The sequence below is a fragment of the Rhipicephalus sanguineus genome, chromosome 3 (assembly GCF_013339695.2).
Source record: "Rhipicephalus sanguineus isolate Rsan-2018 chromosome 3, BIME_Rsan_1.4, whole genome shotgun sequence".
Taxonomy (NCBI): Eukaryota; Metazoa; Arthropoda; class Arachnida; order Ixodida; family Ixodidae; genus Rhipicephalus; species Rhipicephalus sanguineus.
In genome coordinates this window covers 89,414,227-89,434,546 of record NC_051178.1, presented here as the reverse complement: position 1 = coordinate 89,434,546, position 20,320 = coordinate 89,414,227, and the positions used below count along the sequence as shown (strand labels likewise).

At 43.9% G+C, this 20,320-nt stretch overlaps 1 protein-coding gene across 1 annotated transcript in view; it reads right to left on the bottom strand.

Annotated features, from left to right (window-relative positions):
* Window positions 1–16,103: 16,103 nt before the first annotated feature.
* The window catches only part of LOC119385664 (hemicentin-2), a 56,440-nt gene continuing 52,223 nt past the window's right edge, over window positions 16,104–20,320 (bottom strand). The window contains exons 8-9 of the mRNA XM_049414054.1: window positions 19,127–19,255; window positions 16,104–17,203 (exon numbers count right to left, since the gene is read on the bottom strand). Of these exons, the coding sequence (XP_049270011.1) occupies window positions 17,019–17,203; window positions 19,127–19,255 (314 nt within the window). The 3' untranslated portion in view covers window positions 16,104–17,018. The remainder of the gene's footprint in view (window positions 17,204–19,126; window positions 19,256–20,320) is intronic.

Sequence of the window (20,320 nt, the reverse complement as noted above, 5' to 3'; positions counted from 1 at the left end):
CAATGGTGGGACTCAACTTCAAAAAAATTACACCATCTCCCCCTAAAGGCGACCACGAGTAGATGCGAAGCCAGAGCACTTGCACGATCACGTTCCGTTGGCGTTCGTTGGGCATGCTACCGACCTGGCGTCGTGGAACGCGAAGAGGAACATTACGCACGTCTTGTCTTCCCTCTAACCTGGCCGGTAATTCTCACAGGGCGAACGGGGAGCGCGGTCTACAGGCGCGAGAGGGGCGAGGCAGCGTAAGAGAGGACAGAGAGGGGGAGGGGTCGCGCATGCGCTGGCGCTCATCTCGGCGCTGCGCAGGAGATAATTTTGGCATGTCGAGCCCGCATTTCAGAGGAGTTCAACCGAAGCAAGCGCTGGACTAAACGCGCGCAGCGCTCTACCACTTGAAGGAGAGGGGAGTAGAGGAGAAGAGTAGCGCATGCGCCGCGAGAGCAGAAACAAGAACGCAGGAGGATCGCAAGCAGGTGCTGGTAGAGAAGTGGAGAGAGTAACGCGCAGCTGTTGGAGAGCGGGAAGGAGGTGAGTTGCGCATGCGTAGTGGGAGTGCGGATGTCCTTCGCATCTAAAAATGTTTTCTCAACTAAAACAAAAACTGCTTTGATTAAACTTTCTCTGGACAAAGTCTTTTTATGATTTTCAATCGTATGCGCTTTTCCGCTTATTTTTTCTTGGACCACCTTAGGGTGCTACAGACGTCTCAACATAGGCCAGTGTAGAATCTTTGCCAAGTTAAAGATTTGCTTTCTTGAGCCTATGGGCGGTACACAGCCAAAACAAAACATTTAGCAGATTGCACGTTTTATGGAGAGTTTTATAAAAATAATTTCTGCATTTGATCGATAATTGCCTGTTGCGAAAAAATTCCCGAAAACATGACAGTTTACTCAAATTTACCTACACGCTAAGGAGTAAAAAATATAAAGCTCCTATAAGGAACAGCCCTATAATGAAATCAGGATGTTCGAAAAACGCAGAAAAGCAAGTGTTGAATGAATGCCTGGAACGGTCGATTTATAGCGAATTTTTTTTTCGTACCTGGTTTTCCAATATTTCGTGAAGTCCAAATGGCGCTCACGTGCCCAAAAGTTTTTTGCCGCTCAAATTATTTTGGGAGAATACTGTATTGCTAATGTCTATATGTGTGTAATTTTCTCAGATCTTTTTAGAGAAATTGATATTTGACGAGTGCCCCGACTGAGACAGTTGCCGTGGAATGACCCATTTATATATGTATGTATGTATGTATGTATGTATGTATGTATGTATGTATGTATGTATGGTAGGTATGTATGTATGTATGTATGTATGTATGTATGTATGTATGTATGTATGTATGTATGTATGTATGTATGTATGTATGTATGTCCCACCAACATAGGTTTAACATCAGAACAGAACATCGCCTTAAAAGCTTGTCAGTATTTGCCTGTGAGCGCGTCTTCTGTTGGATAATCATTAATGAAGTCTTCATCACTATTGTTAAGCTAAAGCAAAAGTTAACACGCACCCTCTAGAGCTTTATTCCTTCCCAAAGGTTGCTTAACGGGGTGCCCACCTCGGAGCGCATTTCATGCGCAATCTTATCAGTATAATTGAGTTCGCGTTTAAGCGTATCAGATTTAAAAATGGAGATGATAAGGTCACATTTTATACAGACCATTTGCACAAAAACATGCCAATGAAACCAAAGAGAAGGAATTGCAAAAAATGTTCACTGACGGCTAGAACGCCACATCCTACTCCGCAATCACGCAATGAAGAATGAACGTAGAATATTAAACACAACTGCAAAAACATCCAAGAAAAATACGAGAAACGCTTCAGCCAATATGCGCAACCTAATTGAGAATCAGCATGCGAGTACCACAACTGAAGTATTAGCCTCCCGCCGCAAAACCTAATAAAGGCCCGGCGTGCTCATAATAACACTGAACCTTAATCCGCGTCGCCCCCACGTACATCCACGGGCCGAGTGGCTGTCCAGAACAGAAATCCGCTGGGATTTGCATTGAAATAGCGCACCTCGTCAAGACAGGGAGCTCCACGAATCAAACATACATGGACGCATTCAAAGCTCTAGCCCGCATTATTTTATTCGTCTGATTCGCTCTCGGCGACTGGCTTCGCATGGGTGAGAGTCAGGGTGACTGCACTCCACGAGTACTCGCACACGAGCAAGAAAGACCACGGCGTTGGGAAAACAAAAGAACACTTCATTTCATGTCGGCGCGCCGCCTCATTTTCATAACGCCCTGGGTGTATATAACGCTGGTCCGATTACTTTCAGCAGCGCCCTCATCTGTCTCGTTCGTGTTTTTAATTTTTTTGCAAGGTGGCTCCTCATCTCACAGCTCTTATGCAACTGACCTCTGAACCTGAATAAAACTAAAAAAAAGTCATTCTTCGTTTTACATTCCAAATATCCATGCGTCTGCTATGAAAGCGAAGTATGAGCTTTCTATAGCTTATTAACTGGATCCTCGTTATGGACATCTGCGCATGACAATGTAAGTGCTTGCTCCGAAAGATGATGAGTCAGCGAACTCAATTCCTGCTCGTGCTTTTTTCATGCCTTTATTTTCGTTTGCTTTGCATTAAGGACCGGCTCTCTTTTATTGTCTTTTCGTGGCCGTCTTTTTCCACTGTAATGCAAGCGCATTATCGCGGATATCAACGAGTAAGTAAGGCATTCCATCTATTTCAACAACGAACGTTATTATCTGCAGCAGATTAGCGCTTACACACAGTAACCATCTTGGGCCAGTCAGGTCCCAAATCCTGCAGCACAGTGTTTCGTCGGTGCATTTTTCCAGGCGAGGGATAGGGGGCGGGGTTGTTTTGCTGGTGGAGGTACTTGTTATACAGCATATAATAAGCAATAGAAGAGCGTATTGTCTTGAAACGTAGTTGGAGGCAAGTCACACGAGATGTAACAATAGATCTTCTCCGAATAACTTTTTTGTAAAGCGAGCAATTGTACGTGTGTGTGTGTGTGTGTGTGTGTGTGTGTGTGTGTGTGTGTGTGTGTGTGTGTGTGTGTGTGTGTGTGTGTGTGTGTGTGTGTGTGTGTGTGTGTGTGTGTGTGTGTGTGTGTGTGTGTGTGTGTGTGTGTGTGTGTGTGTGTTCATTTTGCAATGGCAACTTCTTCATCGGCTGAAACATAATGTCAAACCTGTTAGATCTGTCATCCTTCCTGCGACGACAGTACTGGAAAATCCAAGGCAATCCTGAAGGCGGTACGTAAGCACACGCAGCGTGCAAAAGCTTTCGCTGCCTCCAATGAAGAAGGCCCGAAGCAGGCATTATCGCACGCTTGCGCCACATATTGGAAGGCTAGCTGACTTTGAGTCGAGAAAACTCTACATGCTATCGCGGACTAGTAATAAGATGATATCGCGGTCTAGTAATAAGAGTGCACGGCTGCTGTAGCGGCGGACAGAAGCTTATGCAAGGGAGAAACGCCAATCACCATTTTGTAGCATTAAATTGCATTGAAATGCAAAGGATATCTCAGTGTATTGCCACAGACAGAGGTTTCATATCACCATTCGTCCAGTATTTCTTCTTATTTACGCAACCAGAAAAAAAGGCAACACAGGAATCTATCCTCCTACCCTGCCTGCCCACCTAGAAGTAAATTCCTCATATAATTTCAAGAATAGTCTGCCTTACGACAGGTTTTACAATGAGCGCAAAATTGGACAATGAATTCCTGTCTTAATTATAGTGCCCGCCTTTTACCTTAGGTTAGGAGTTTTGATTGTCCAGGTTGGGGATTATCCATGCTGAAAATCATACCTTTTACTACGGGGATGTCACGTGCACAATATGTTAGCGCCGTCTACATGATATGGCGAAATAAAATGATTTTTCTGTATAGATCCGGTTTGCATATATCGCATTATGCACTAATAAGCGTCGGGCGACATTTAACGACACGTGCTACCCGCTGAATAGATACCTTCTTATTGGGAGACAATGTTATTTGTAATTGTGAGACGTTTTGCAGTATCATGGCGTCATGTATAGTGTAATACCATATGTGGCACGTACTTTTTTGTTAATTTTCTGATGTTACTGTGGCAACATTGTTAGGTACGTCCGCTTCAAGAGCTAAGTAATAGCCGGCGTCTCATTAGTGCTTCAACAACTCCTTAAATCGTATGAATAAAAAGATTGGGCGTGAATACACGGAAATAAGCGAGAATGCATGCACGGACACACGGACACAAATCCAGCGGTAACGTCGTTCTTGTGTAGGGCTTGGTGTAGTTCGCAATCCTGCGCTTAATGCAGCTTCACTACCTTGAAACCTGAGGAAGTGTGTGGCACGGACAGCCCAGCGATTCGCTTGTCGATCACGCGCTTGCCGAGGCGGCGGTGCCCTCTCTTGCGTGGCGCGGGTATCAGCCGGATGTGTGAAACGCTTTTTTTTCTAATTTTGGGTAAAATATTGCGAATAATTTTTCGTTATCGCTGTAGTATATATCATTTTAGACGTTGTAAATTTATTTTTATCTGGTGTTGAGCAGGTTTAGCTTTGTTTTAGGCCTATAGTGGCCACTGCGTGACCATGGGAGATGAGACTGTGAATGGACGACCAGCCAGCCCCTAAAGTGTTACGCACTCAGAAAAATATGCGCAAGCAACCACGGCTAAGCATTTTTGTTCGCACCTACTGTTTACGTTTTCATTAAGTGCTACTTTGAAGGCCGTTATCATCAACGTTGTCATGTGCGACTTCTTTATGACGGTGATGCGGTTTTAATAGTCTGTTATCCAGGCCATCTTAATAAATAACTAACTGCAGAATCGCCGCCATCCACTCGTGAATGCCATGCGATACACAAACTGCAATCCTTGGTCTCTGCAGTATTCCTTGTTCTGGCCTCCGAAAAGCGTGGACGGGCGTCTCTCCTCTCAGGCTTTGTGTCCCGAGCTTAGGTTCTCACCAAAAACCATGTACGAAGGTTTCGCAACCATTGAGCACGCTCGCACGCCAACTGCACATTGCTTTATCGGCGTGGATTCAAGTCCCCGACTAAGCCATTGAACGAATGAATTCATCTATCAAGAACTCCTCCAGTGCATAATTTAGTGCTGACAAGGCGTCCTGACGACGACAAAAATGATGCCTGCGTTTGGTCGATGAGGATCAGCGTAACACAGTGGACAAAAAAACGCGACGGTAACGCAAGGCGAAGCCAATCTCAAGCAATTCGCCTGTCGCAGTGAACTCTTCACGGGAACAGTGGCTTTTTTTAAAACACCGTGCGAAAAAGTTACAGTCCTTCTAGGCAACGCTAAGGAGAGCGCAGTTTAATGCCATACTCAAACGAGACACTCAGTAAAGTAATTTCCGATTCTCGGTCGATGGTACAGATCGTCACCCCTGAAGCACAACCACACCCCCCCACCACCCGCCGCCCACCCCTTTATAAAAAAAAACATCATACAACTCGCATGGTACTACCTCCCTAATACTCAGTCCACCTATGCCGAAGCGGTGATGTCGCGTGATGACGTAATAAGATTACTTCGTGACGGGACGTCACCGATGATGTCATGACACCGTCATGAAATAGTGCCATTGATGACGTCACAATATGAAGTCATGAGAAGTAATTTTGGTGCCGTTCACGTTGTCAACGCCTGACAACGCCGGAAGGCGGATTTTTCGACTCCTTTGCATTGACAAAAATGATTTTTTTAATACGTGGCCTGTATTAAAAAAATGTTTCACGCTAAAAAATTTGTAAAAGATTATTTAAGCCAATCGCGATACGGGACATATCATTAGCGAAGCCGGCTGACCAATGAAAAAACGCACTTATAAGAAAGACAAGCTCTCTGAATTCGGATTTCGAATTGTGAAATTCCGAGATGTTACAGTATGTTTTTTAAAGTGCTTAAACACCGATGGGCCAATTTACACAGAATTGCAGTTTTCCTTTCTGCAACTTCAGAAGACAAAGAGGAACTGCAGTTTGCTAAACGAGTCTTTGAAACGAGTAAGTACATTAAAGGGACACTAAACAGCAAAACGATTTTTCTCATATTAGTAAAGTACTTTTTCACGATACCAAAAACACCACGCTTGCTGTGAGAAGACGCTTAGTAAGCGAGAAAACGCGCAAAATCAAAATATGTTGGTGGCGACGCCACATTAGAGTTTCCGCACTCTTCGCCGTGACGTCCACATGTCTTGACGGCACCTACTAGGGACTACGTAGTTCCTAATCGGTAAAAATGAAGTTCGTTGTCCTCTGAGCGGGCCATAGACTTAACATACTAAGTTTGGGGCAATTTGGTTGAGCCAATGGTGCCAAAATACGATAAATACAATTTGAAATTCGTGACGTCACGCGGGGAGATTTCGGCGCGAATAATAAAAATGAAACTTTGAACTTGATTTTCTCCTCTATTATTAAACCTATGATGGCGAAATTAACGACATTCCAGTTTTCAGAGCACAATTTATCGATCTAAACCGATTCATTGTTTCTCTTTAGTGTCCTTTTAAGAGATGCGTAGAAGGTGACAAAAAAATCCTTGCGTGAAGCCGACATGCGAGTTATCGAATATTTTGCAGCAGTAATGTAATAATTACCCGATATAAAAAACAAAGATCACAGAAGTACTTGCGCATGATCCTAAAACGAAAGTAAACAAGTCACACGCCAGAATAACATTTTAGCCTTGCTCCTTTATTCAAATGTGCTAGCAATTAAATGCGAACGGACGAAGGAAACCCCCGGGAGCGGCAGCAAGGGAAGACTACGTGAAGTGTTATGATAACGGAAATTGGAAGAACTCTAGTCGCACGAATAGATATGATTGTGTGCTACGATCGCAATCATTGCGCTAAATATTGACAGCGCCGAAATTACATCACAGTGATACACGACTGAAAGGCAGCATCGCCTCCGGCTTGCAGAAAGCGTACCCACTGCTTTGTTATTACAAAAAATATTGGCGCAGTCTTACGTTTGAATACACGAGACGTAGTTAATTAGCCATTTTTAACGGTTTTTCGACATGTTCCTCGCTTTGAGCGAAATTATTATGAATTCTGCATTTTCCACCTCCGGCTGTAAGCGTGCATCTGTATCTGCACTTTAGTAAAAAATATGTTCCCAGTTATTCTTCTTGGTCAATCATCAGTTCCCTCATTTCATGACTTTCTTTAAAGATAAACATGAACTGGGTTTTGGAGACTCGAGCCTCCCAAAAGAGGCTCTTCCAAGAGAGTAAAAGGAAATTACTCCAAAAGAGAGTAAAGATGTGTATCTTGAGGAGAATTATGTATGCGACAATAGAGGACACACCAAAAACAGTAACAGCTAACGTTTTTTTTTTTTCATTATAGTGAATATTTCTGCCTTCTTTGTACGAAATTGAATTCCCAGTCTGCATTATGCCAGTATACCTGACTTATAGTCACACCATCATTTAAGAAATCATACCATGTGTTTCTACGCTGTGAATAATGAACGATGTACAGCAGTTTTCATTATTCGTGCTACAATCAACCTAGTTTATTACAAGTGTTTCGCGTACTTTCCTTGTATGAGATAAGTATGTGTAACATTGGCGTTGATAATTTTTCGCAGACAAAATTTATTGAGCATGAAAGGCGCTGTAGCCTATGTAATACGGGGCGAAATACTTTGGTACAGTAGTCACACCTTCAAATAAACTAGCAGAAATCTTGAAAGTCGTAATTGCCCTCTTGTAATAACACTATACAGACGTTTGCCCTGTAACATTGTTTGTTCATTTTCGTCTATCAGAACAAGGCATTCTAAGTTCCTTAGTATACAACCAATTGTCAAATGGTGCGGAACTCTTAGCCTCGAAATTTTCGTTCTGCTGTGCAGAGGGATACACATGAAAATAGGATTAATACATTCATCTGCCTTGTTGTATGTTGATGAAGTAAACGAGCTGACCCCTGGCTGAGCAGAAATTATGATATACAAGCGGCTCTCCAATAAAATACAAGGCGTACGGTCATGTAAATCAAACAAGTGCAAAACGGTCAACGCGTTCAATGGACACCTGTGCAATGAAGTGTTTTCCCTATAGCGTTAACGCGCAGTCGCAAAGGCACCTGCCGTGCATTTTCGATTACTTTCACGAGCTGTCTTGTAAACTATCACTACGCACTTAATCTGCACTGCTTTAAACGTCGCATTGATTGGCTGTACAGAATGCAAACACGAAGTTTGCAGGTGCACTATATGCGTAATCATTTGGAGTTCCAGTATTCAACGATACAGTAAACCATGCGGAATGCTTCAAGCTGTTGAGTGCATGCATGTAAAATTACGTATTAGCTGTCAGTAACAGTATTAGTGAACAATTATAGTAGCAGAATTTCCTCAGGCCACTTTAACATCAAACACTATGAACCTTATAGGAGACAATCACAACACTCCTGATTCAGTGCTCTAAACTCTTTGTCCTGAAGACCGACATCTTCGTTCATTCGGACGAGTTTTGCTAGCGTGAAGCCTCCCACTCTACAATGTACCACGGAAAAAAAATTTCCTGAACTATAGCCAAAACTTTGTTAATACGAAGCAATCTTTGAACAACGACTGTCGAACGTTCGAGAGATTGCTCATACTCTACATCAATTATGACACAACCTAGGACTTATGAACCGTTATTGGCGAAATAGTTATCCGGTAGAAATATTCGGCACACTAATGACGACCGATTTTCGTGCAACGGCAGGTGAGGTTCTGCAGAATACATTCATTCGCGATTTAATTGTAAGAAACGTGCCTTCCTAAATGTTGATAACGATTTTGCAAGTTATTTTCAGTCTACTTATTTGCATAAGCTTGAGATTCGTTGTCATAAGTTATGGCGACGTTTCGCAAGGCCGTGCTACATATTTTTATATGAATAATCCGAAAGAAGCACGTGTCGTTGCTCTAGGCGATGGAACGTAAAACAGTGGCAAGCATAAAATATTTTTCAGATGTTGCCGGGCGGCCCGAACTATACATATTGCTACGCCCGCTTCTTGTTTTATTTTAATGTATTCGGGATTGACCCGCAAGGACGGTTAGCAACGCTCGACGCTGACCGCGCCGCAGTGTCCGAGAAGCTTCGCGATTGTAGTAGATCGTTTTGTTAAGATTGCGCACGTGACGCGAATAGTCAAGATTATTTTAGCGCTTGCGCGAGCTCCAGTGATAGGGCTGCAAAGTTCGATGCGTGCAGTATAAAAGACGCCGCTTTCCTGCGATGATCAGTTTTTCGACGGCCGACGCTCTATTCGCCGCTATCAGTGTACGCTGTGTATCAGTGTATTGCTGTAGTTTGACTTTCAGTTTCCCGGCCAGAAGTTCAGCAAAATAAAGAGTTTAAATTCGGACACGCTGACTGCTGCCTTCGTCGACGTCACGACCAAGTGACAATATATACGTCGCTTTACACGCTTTAAGTTACGTTGAAGTGCCATGGCAGGGGCTAGTTGGTTGTGCATATGTGACACTTGCGATTCGCTGTTTGAACACGAAGACACACGAAAAACAACAGGAAGTACACACTCGAGCGCGACCAAGTTCTTTCTTTCTTTCTTTCTTTCTTTCTTTCTTTCTTTCTTTCTTTCTTTCTTTCTTTCTTTCTTTCTTTCTTTCTTTCTTTCTTTCTTTCTTTCTTTCTTTTCTTTCTTTCTTTCCTTCTTTCTTCCTTTCTTTCTTTCTTTCTTTCTTTCACCCAGTATATATGTGTGATGTTTCCATCAATTAAACAGTTGTTAGTTTGCGCTCGTGTGTGTACTTCCTGTTGTATTTTTTCTCTTCGTGTTCAAACAGCGCATAGCAAATGTCAAAAAATTAAGTTACTTGTTGAAATAAAAGCAGCTACAGTTCGCCTTGCTAAGACTATGGGAATAAATGCTCCTCAATTAATTTGAGCAGCATTCGCTGCAGGTTTCGTCATGTCGTTGGTCATTGATCTAACTCGCAGGGACTCATAAGATGGTTCACACTCTCTTTCAACGGACTACTAAAGAGAAACAATGAGTCAATTAAAATTATATATTGTAAAGCTTTGATAATTATATTCTTAATTTCGCCATCATAGTCTTGTTAACACAAGGCAAAGTGAAGGTCAATATCATTTTTAAATTTCGCGCCGAAATGTCCGCCCGTGGATGTCAGCTTTACGTCACGGATTTCAAGGAGTTAATTTGAGTTATAGCCACTATGGCTGCAGAAAATTTGCTGAAACTTGGTGTCTAAGATATCTATGCTTCTTTAAGAAGAGTGCACTTCATTTTGGTGGATTAAGAACTGTGGGGACCATACAGTAGACGCCGTTCAAATCGCCACAGAGGGTTGGTGCGGCAACGTCAAGGTGGCGTCGACGCCTGCATTTTCTGCATCCGCGTTTTCTCGCTTACCAAGCATTCTCTCTCAGCAAGAGGTGTGCTTGTGGTATTGTGATAGGGCAATTTAGCGATACGAGAAAAATTGTCTTTACCTTTTGTGTCCCCTTAAAATTCGGCATCATTTTTTTTTCTGTGCGAAAAGTCAGGTGCAAGCAACAAACTAGGCATTGTGCAAGTAATCTATTGAGAAATATGCCTGAATAACACGTATGACTTTCCGTCGTTGATGGTTTTTCGGGAAAGAATCAGGAATTTTCTGAAAAAAAAAACATAGTGAAGGCCGTTTCTTTTTTTAGTTATTTCCCTTCTTTTGCCTGCCACTCGAACTTTCTGGATATTGTGGGCCTCTATGCCCAACCAAACTGTATCTGAGAAAGTCTATGAAAATATGAGAACCAGCTTCAGGCTGGTCTTCGTTCTCGCGCGGCATGCTGCTAGGCCATTCTCTGGCTAAGATGGTACAGCGACCTCTTCGGAAATTATTTGATCCCGTAAATGAAACTCGCAGCGGGAACCTTTATAATAAAACTGGGATGCTTTCTTTCTGCGAAAACCATGTCAGTGAGAGAATAGAAATCGGGAAAGGGCAGGAATGTTAACCACTATAAACGTATGGAAGAGCACTTCCGCTTCAGCCTACAAATAAATGCATGGCAATCTTTCACTTTGGTGAACTTCCTCCATCTTGCGGACTTCTACAGAACTGATTTTCTGTACGAGGCGGATGCTCGTTCACTGACACCGATGTTTTACGCATCCCTGAGAATTTTATATAGCGAACTACGACCGCCAGGTCTGTTCTCTGCGCATTGTCATAAGTAATGGTTTTAAATTGATGAGTGCGCGCTGTCAATTACAAAGTGTTATTTTCAGTTGGCTCCCGCGCAAACTATGAACGCGCGTTTCATGTTTCAGAATCAGCAGGAAAACCTTGTAGTATAGGGACTTTTTAAACGTATTGCAGCTATCGTTTTCGACTTTCCTGTGATCGAAGTCAGCTTTACGCTCAAAAGGGAACATACTACACTCTAAACGCAGTAACCGATATATACGATTTTGTGCACCGATAGTAAGGGTTACCAAGTTTAGAATTAATGCACTCAAAGCTAATGTAACCCTTGCCTTATAGGTGCACAAAATCACACTTTTCGCCTACCACGTTTACAGTATATGGCCAGAAGATACGCTTCACCGCTCTGAGCATGCACCATCATAATTGCAAGGCTCAATTTACTGTGGGTTTCAATAAGTGTAAGCCAGCCTATGTGTCTACGTTTTTGTCGTCATTTCTTCTCCCTTCGTTTCTTCCCGCCAGTCCGTGGTGTCACCATTGCGGAATGGTGCTGTTATTCAGTCCTTCATAATTTCATCTCGCTCATACATCCCCCACAATACACAAAGGCGCCCCCACATCAAATCACGTACACGTCTTCTTGCCGTAAAGACGTTAATACACCGCACATGCGAGGCATGACGAAGTTGTTGAATTTGTGAGCGAATGCGAGCTACTGCGGGGTCTATTGCACAGCCCATGCGTCACTTGGCGTGGCTGAATGATAGAATCCGGAGCAGGCAGCTCTCCTTTCGTTACGGTAACGGTTACTTTTTGAGATTCGCGATATTTGCATTACATACGGTCAACGTTCATTTGTTCAAGCGGGCGTGAAGTCGGCATACTTCGGGGAAGGGCGGAGGAGCAAGTGTGCTTCAACCGTACTTTCTGTCATTGAAGCAGAGCGAAAAGACGCAGACACAGGAAGAGCGCTGCTTAAGGATAGCGCTCGTAGTGTGTGTTCGACGATGCAATTGTACCAACTAGCCCAACTTGCTATCCTGTTGGTTGTTTTGCGTTTATTCCTGCACGCATTTCCATGTTGGCGTGTATATATCCGCATGCAAAATTGAAATTTGGAGGAGAAGGGGGCGGGGGAGAGGGGAGGGGTTGACTCCTCCATCTCCCCCCCCCCTTTGTTACGCCAATGGGTCACAGTTTCGCTTTCTCAAGAAATTCTGCCATTCCTAAATCGCGTAGAGATCCAAGGGCAGTCCTCAAGTTAATTATGTTTATTTACTTCTAGATTTTCCTCAACCTGCCCAGTGAAGATACGCTTGCTGTCGTGATCGAGCTGGGATAATTAAAAAGCAAGTTGTAATTCTGGCAGCGCTTCTTGACTCGTGAACCGCACTACAGAGCGTGGTCCCGCTTCATCGGCTACAAAAGTTATGATCTACCATCGATGTCAAAACACTGACATGATTTGGCGATGCCAGGCGGCTACCACGCCAATAATGAGTGCGTCGAAAGCAGCATTTCTGCAGTGGTGGGCGCACTTGTGTGCTTCGTGCAAACAAAACGTTCCGCTCCGCATGACCGCTCCACGCGTAGACTACAGCTGTAAAAAGTGGCGGAGACGTACACAGCATGGGTATTGCGGTATCTGCGATATACTATTTCTGACCTAGCCTGAAGGTTAACTCACGACCTCTTCAGGGACTGTGCACGGAAAACAGAGACTACCTCCGGAAATTAGAGGCACGTCGAAAATCAACACGTACTATTGCTTAATAGGTTTGGCGAATGCCATCTACAACTAGGAATGTTGGTATATACGGACGCCTCTGATTGAAATACTTTTAAAAAAAATGAAAATTAACGCAGCTTTGCACTAGTGGAGACAGGCCCGAACGAACTGCGGAGCTGGGCAGACTTCTTTGTTCCTCTCTAGTTGTCTCTTTATTCCTTCCTCTCTTTATTTCTTCTTCTCTTCCCGTTTTTTTCTGTATCTTTCTCTGTTTAATTTGTTTATTTATTTCTCTGCCGATTTCTCTTTCTTGCTCTTTCTACCTTTCTTCATATTTCTTCCCTCTCTCTCACTCTCTATTTCTCCTTTGCTTCCTCTTTCTTACTATCGTTTTCATTCTCTCACTAATTCTTTCTTTTCATTTCTTTCTCTCACTTCCTTTGATTCTCTCTCTTTCACTCTTTCTTTCACTTTCTACATTTGTTTCTCTCTATTTCTCTTTTGCTCATTCTGTCTATGCTATGCGTTACTCTCTCCCGTCCTCCGTTTCCTGCTCCTCACCCACACTTCCCTTTCTCATTGTCTCCTTTGTTTCCCACCCTTGTTTTCTCTCCCTGTTGCTTTCTCTTTCTGTCTTCGTTTTCTTTCTCTCTATTTATTTGACCTTTTCTTTTTCTGGCTTTCTCTATATTTCCGTTTTTCTCATTCCTTCTATGCTATGCTCGACTGTTTTCCCTCCTTCTTTCCATCTTCTTCACCCTCACATCTCTTCTCCTCACCATCACTTCCCTTCCCACATCCTTGTTATGCTACACTGAAACCTCGGTGATACGATCACAGCTCATACGAATTTCGGGGTGATACGAATTTTTCGTTGGTCCCGGCCAAGGCCCATTGGCCTGCAGTATAATGAAATACGGTTGTTGCGAACAGATTTTCACCCAGCGACGTTTGATACGAACGTACGCTACCGCCCAGGTACGAAGAGGTGCTGTCCGCGCTGTTGCGGAAGACGCGCCAAGCACGTGCGAGCGCGGAAACGCAAGCGTGGGCATGCGCGCCGCACCGCCAAATCGTCACAATCCCGGTGTAAGAAAAACACTTTTTCTTACGGTCAGAATAAACCTTCAGAGACGCGTCACGGCCTCCGAGATAGTGTGCGCGAATCTTTGAGGCTCTTATGTGCCTCCGTGTGCCTTCGCGTTTAGATTACAGATGACATTACCGCCATGTTTTTTCTTTCTAACGCGTCGACGCGGGCTGCTGTCGTTGTACTGTGTTTACACGTGCCTGCCTCGTGCATCAGACATCCTACGAAAGCTTAACGAGGACCGAAAGAAGGCGAGGACGGTCTTGGCGAAGGAGTCAGGCCTCACAACGTCAACATGCGCGGCCGTCGAGGTCGCACTTGCGCGGGCACGGCCGTAAATCTCCCAAAAACATTCCCAACACCTCCGCGATAACAAAATCATAACACAGGACCGTGGTTCTGTAATTTTCTGGCCTTGATCCATCGCGTCAAAGCGCTTCTTTTGTTACTTTCGCTGCAGTACTCCGGCGTCATGCAAAAAAGCTTACTAAAATTTGGAAGGGGCTACTGCTGTCACGGGTCACAACGCACCTGGTTCATTAATGAAATACGCGCGTACGGGCCGTATATTTACGATTGCTGGTATGATTGCAGACATCCAAACACTTAACTGACAATCATTCAGGGTTCTTCCTGACGTTGCTGCGGCCCTGAAAAACAATAAATGAAAATGTACGCCAGCTTTCTTTTGTCGCATGCTAATTTTCCGTGCTTTCTGGTGATACGAATTTCGGATGATACGAATATTTTTGGTGGTCCCGTGAGATTCGTATCACCGAGGTTTCACTGTATACTATAAAAGGCTATGCTATGCACTGCTGGCGTGCCTGGATAGCCGAGAGGTTGTGATGCTCGCCTTCGGATCGTGGGATCGCATGTTCGAATCCCGCCTCGCCAAGAAATTATTTTCGCGAAGAATTTTTTTCTCTCTCTCTGTCTACTGCTCTCTTTTTTTCTCTATCACTGTACTAGTTCTCTCGCCCGTTAGGTTATTGCATCCGGCGCGGGAAAAATCGCCGCACATGTGGTGGAATCGAAGCGGAAGTTGAAGACGACGACAGTGGTGAAGAAGAGGACGAAGAGAGCGCGTGTCGTTTCATGATGGTGATCATTTATGTTTTCTCGTCACGGACAAACGGCCAGGTTAAACATCCTGGTAGTTTAAGTATTCGACATCGCGTGTTTCGGTTAGAGCTGAACACTGAGTAACACATCATTCCTTTTGTAGAAGCGTGGTTGCAAAGTTACGTATGGCTACAGCTGATTCTGTTACGATTGTATCAGGCACACAGTTAACGAAGAAAATGAATACAAGCAAGAAGCTCTGTCATAGAAACAAAAAAGATGTAGATACATGCAATGATAAGCACAAACCTGAGCCAGCATTATCAATCACTGGATTATTCTTCTGCAGTCAACCTAGAAGGAAATCAGGGATAAAAGACAGCAGCAACCCGCCCCCATTAGACGTCATAGATTTATTTAACAGCCATACAGCTTGTTTTGATTCTATTCGTTTTATGCCACGGTGACCATTTCCACTGGAATCCTACATCAAACATATTCTCTCAGTAGAAACTGTAGCCACAGCCGTAAAGAATGTATCGTTTCATCTGTTTTGGAAAGCTCCTTGCCGTCGTATAACCTCACGTCCCGGAAGACCTGACTTGTGACATGGTTCAGAAAACGCATGTGATTTATTTATCGTCATATAAACCAGAAAATTTCAGTTTGTATCGGCAGCGTATCGTTTTCGTAGCTTTTCACACATTTGATTTCATTTGCTGTGACAATGACACAAAAGGTGTTGTTTTGTTTTTGTTCGTATTCAAATTATTTTAATACGAGGACAATTGCTGCGAATTGCTGCAAACTGGTTAACGTGCCCCTATTGCAGCTCTGCGTTTGACTGCAATGTTTACACCATCAGGAAAAAAAAATATTTACTGTAGAGGAGCTTTCGACAATGCTTGACGACGTATAATTTGGACTGAATTGTTACTGTATTTAAGCTCCCATTACATATGTGGATCACACATACCGGTACTTTGCATGCTGAGGTTGCACAGTACCTCCTAAAATTTGCTTTTTTCATATTGTGATCACAAGGTATTTGCTTGAAAATTGCTGCACTGACATACATAGAAATTAGATTATTTTTAATTTTTAAGCTGTACCAGCGTAGATGCAGCAATTCTCATTGAGAGTTGCACGCCATACAATTTTTTATACATATTTTGTTATGATCTCGTATAGGCCTGTTTTGTAACCTGATGTTCTTGCTACTTTAATATCTGCAAAAAGAGATCAAAATTATGTTTTGTCAACCGCAGAGGAGAAGAATGATATTACATAACGGTGTTTTTTTTTCGTTTTTTTCTGTTCAAGGTCACACTTTTTTGCGACGCCATTTCACTATTCTGAATGTATCGTACTCCTCATGTCCTCCTCGTACATCACCCGTGGACTGTCGACATGCTAGGGTGCATCGCTTCTCGTTATACTTTTTTTGTTGGTAATGATGCTGAACGTCCGGTCCCCAAATTCTTCCATGCCTCCTAAACACGACATGCCTTCATTTCCCTGTAACTCAGAATCATTCGGAAGTTTCGAAGTTACAGAGGGACACTGCAACCTAACAACATCTCTACGCGCGCACTAGCACAAACCAGTCGGAAGATCACTGCATATCGTTCACGGGTTTCCATCAACTCGAGCCGTCATGTCGACTCCCTGAGAAAGGTCAAGTTTTTCTCGGCCTCTCGGCGCTCACTTAAACGCTGTCGCACGGAAGTCCTCAGCGTTCACGTTATAGCGACACACACAGAGACCTGTGGAGTTCAGATCTCTGAAGCACAGTGAGTAGGCTTAGTTGAACCACACTTTTCCTCAACGCCGGGATGGGAACGCTTCACAAAGTCACGCTGTCTCTTCGCAGTTCCTCTCGCAGCACGTGTTCGCCTCATTTCTTTTGACCTGATGGCTACGTGCAGCGTGGCGCCGTGTATCTGCTGCCGTTCGCGAAACCACCGGGCGCGATGTTGCCGTTGCTGCTCCTGGAATATCCCATCGAGTGCATGTTGCTCGCGGCCATGTGGCTGTTGCTGCTGGCCGGCGGCGCCGAGCCGGTACCGCAACTTGCTTGCGAATCAGTTCTCAACCTCTGCTCTGAAAATTGGAGAGAAATGGGACAAAAGCTGAAAGGGTTTCGATATGTTGAAAGGGTTCACAGTATGTTTCCCGGCACCAATTATGGAGAGACGTTCTAGCGGAGAGGCGGAATGCAAAGCAGCCCATCGGTAGTTATGAGATTGACTGTTCAAGGACACGACTGTTTACGCATATGCAATATACAGTCAAACGCCACTACAACGAACGTTTCTACTACGAAACAACCTGTAAAACGAAGCATGCCATATGACATGGCCGGATTCCTACCTTTCCTATGTATTGTGAACGCCACTAGAACGAAGACCACTACAGCGAATTTGCCGGTTTAACGAAGCGATTTATATACTCCCAGTCATTGAATTGTTGCTTTACAACGAATATGCTTAGCAGCACACGTAGCAAGCGGCAACCAAACGAACCGGATCAATGGGGCTGCAATGTCATCACACGATAACTTTCAAAGAACTACAAAACTAAGGGCGATATTGCAGCCGGCTGCTCTCCTGCCTGGGCCAAACCGGGTCGGCAGGCAAGCGCGGGGGCACGCCGCAAGGCGCATGCGAATTCGAGCTTCCGGCCTAGCCTTGCGGCGGCGGCGTCCAGGTACAGAAGAACGACGCTATGACTAGTCGCGAAGAGGAAGCGGCATTTGACGCGCTGTAGATATCTCTGTCCTCACTCTCTGACCACGCACGGCAGCACGCCGTGAACCTTGACAGCGTCAGGTCGGCGTTGCTGGAGCATTGAGTGAGCTGTATTATTCTGCAGAAGAAAAATATCCCCTTTTTTCGCCAAGGGCCATTTCAATCTGCTGTGAATAAACATTTTTACATCTGAGTATGTTTATCCACCTTATTGGGGTCATTAAAGTGTGCGATGCATGTAACGAAGTGACGTTTGTGACGAATAATTATTGTAGTCCCACGCGCTTCGTTATAGGGGCGTTTCACTGGACTAGTTTTTCCCACAAATGTTTAGAACTAAAACAATTAAACGTACGTAGTCAGATTTCTCGCAGGTGATACTTCATTCCAGTAATCAACATTTTACTTTTTAAAAAATGCAAATATATCTTTATTTACTGAACCTCGGGTAATTACTTGTCCATGCTCCTTGCCCAAACTTTCATGTCCCACATTTGACGTCGCCATCGACGTCATCTCCTACACACTGTATACGTCAACAATATCGGGCTCCAATGTATTAGCATTCTACGTATTGCATTTCTTACCACAAATAATAGCGAGGGTCTCTTTCTGGCAGACTTGATGCCTTCAGGTAGTATGCGAGGGATTATTGGTCAGCTGCCGGCTCGTAAAAAGATCACGTGCTACGTGACGCCAACAGACAGAAAAAGTGTTCCACACCCGCCGCCATGGCTGCGATCGGCGCTAACACTCCTAGGTTTACATGCACATATATACCACATAAAGGGGACGAGAGGATGACCGCCGCCGTTGCTCAGTGGTAGAGCACCGGGCGCGTTATTCGAAGATCGCACGTTCGGTCCCTGCCGGCGGCAAGTTATCTTTTCGTCCACTTTCCTTTCTTGACATTTATATCCTAATTGCTACAAATAACACCCCCTATACTTTCCTTGGCATTATTGTCTGTTAGTTCTCATTATTACTGTGTCTAACAAATTCCAAACACTTTCAGAACTAAACCGAGATATGTGATAACAAATCCTCATGCCCGATATTTCTTTCGCAATTCTCTTGCCACTAACCTCTTTGTATCAGGGCTTCGGCGGATGGCTGACCTGCAACGGTCTTGCAACAACATTATCACTGGCATGATTAATAATTAGAATCCTCAGAACTTTCATTTACTGGAATAACAGTAATGAAGACAAGCCAAGAGTACTGCTATGTCACTAATTTCCTGAGCATTCATGTGGTTACCGCAAGTACCACTCACCATCTTTGCTCAGTTTCCGTCTTCTCCATTTTATTAGGAAGTATATGAAGACAACTAATAAAATGAGCACGAAGAGGAGGCAGATGAGCATAGCTATGAGACCTTCGTTGGAGACTAGGAACTCGGAACCTGAAAGACAAGAAGAAAAAACTTTTACAGGAAACAGTTTGTGACATGCGCGCAAAACAACAATCCTGGCTCCAATGTGCACTGCTAAGATATATAAATGAGAATTGGCTCCAGTATGAATGTTCACACCTTAAGCAGAGAAATTTTGGGTTCTTTCTTAAGCATTGGAAACACTCCGTCAAACATATCAAAGCGAAAGAGGATACGTAAGAATTTATGCACTCTATCGCGTCAACAACGTCCTGTCAGCGTGAGGGCAGATCACAGTGGTGTTCTTCAATGTCCTCCCAAACTTTAGAAAATGTTAGACTGAAAACAAAGGGAAATGGAATTGTTAGCAGATGTTATCCCGAAGACTTTGTTACTGTACTAGAGTAGCATACTAGATTATCTTAATGGCCGCGGAACATGACTCCGGCTTTTCTTAGGTTTTCATACGTAAGAGTGCTCGGATTACAAACATTTTTAATTCCCGACGACTGATCGCATTATTCTGTGCCAAAGGACAGGACCCTCGTTGCGCCGCTGTACTGGCTCTGTGTTAACGGCGGTCGGCTGTTGATCCGAAATACGGGGGTTCGATACCCGCTGCGCCTGTCTCATTTGGATGGCGGCGACGATATAAAACCCCGTGTACTGCGCAATGTCAGTGAACGTTAGAGAACCCGAGGTGTTCTAATTTATCCAGTGCTCTCTACCACGGCCTCTCTCATAGACTGAGTAGTTTTGGGACGTTAAACGCCACAAGATCAACCAATCATAGTTGCATACCGAATCCAATAATTCGACTGAAGGCAGATAGCGGGATGTTCGTGAAAACCTATTCCGATTTATGTAGCTACATACGCGTATACAGCTAGAAAAATAAATCGCGGTCGCTTCATACGACATGAATACTTTATTACAGAGGCGCATAAGAAAGATTGTTAACATTCGAAGTATACGCTCGCAAGAACCAGCTTAAAGAACAGCAGCAGCAAAAATACACTGCACTGTGGTTAACGCATCTCGTGCTTGCAAAGTGAAAGATTTTACACTTAAGTGGTAGCAAACATACACTGGAAC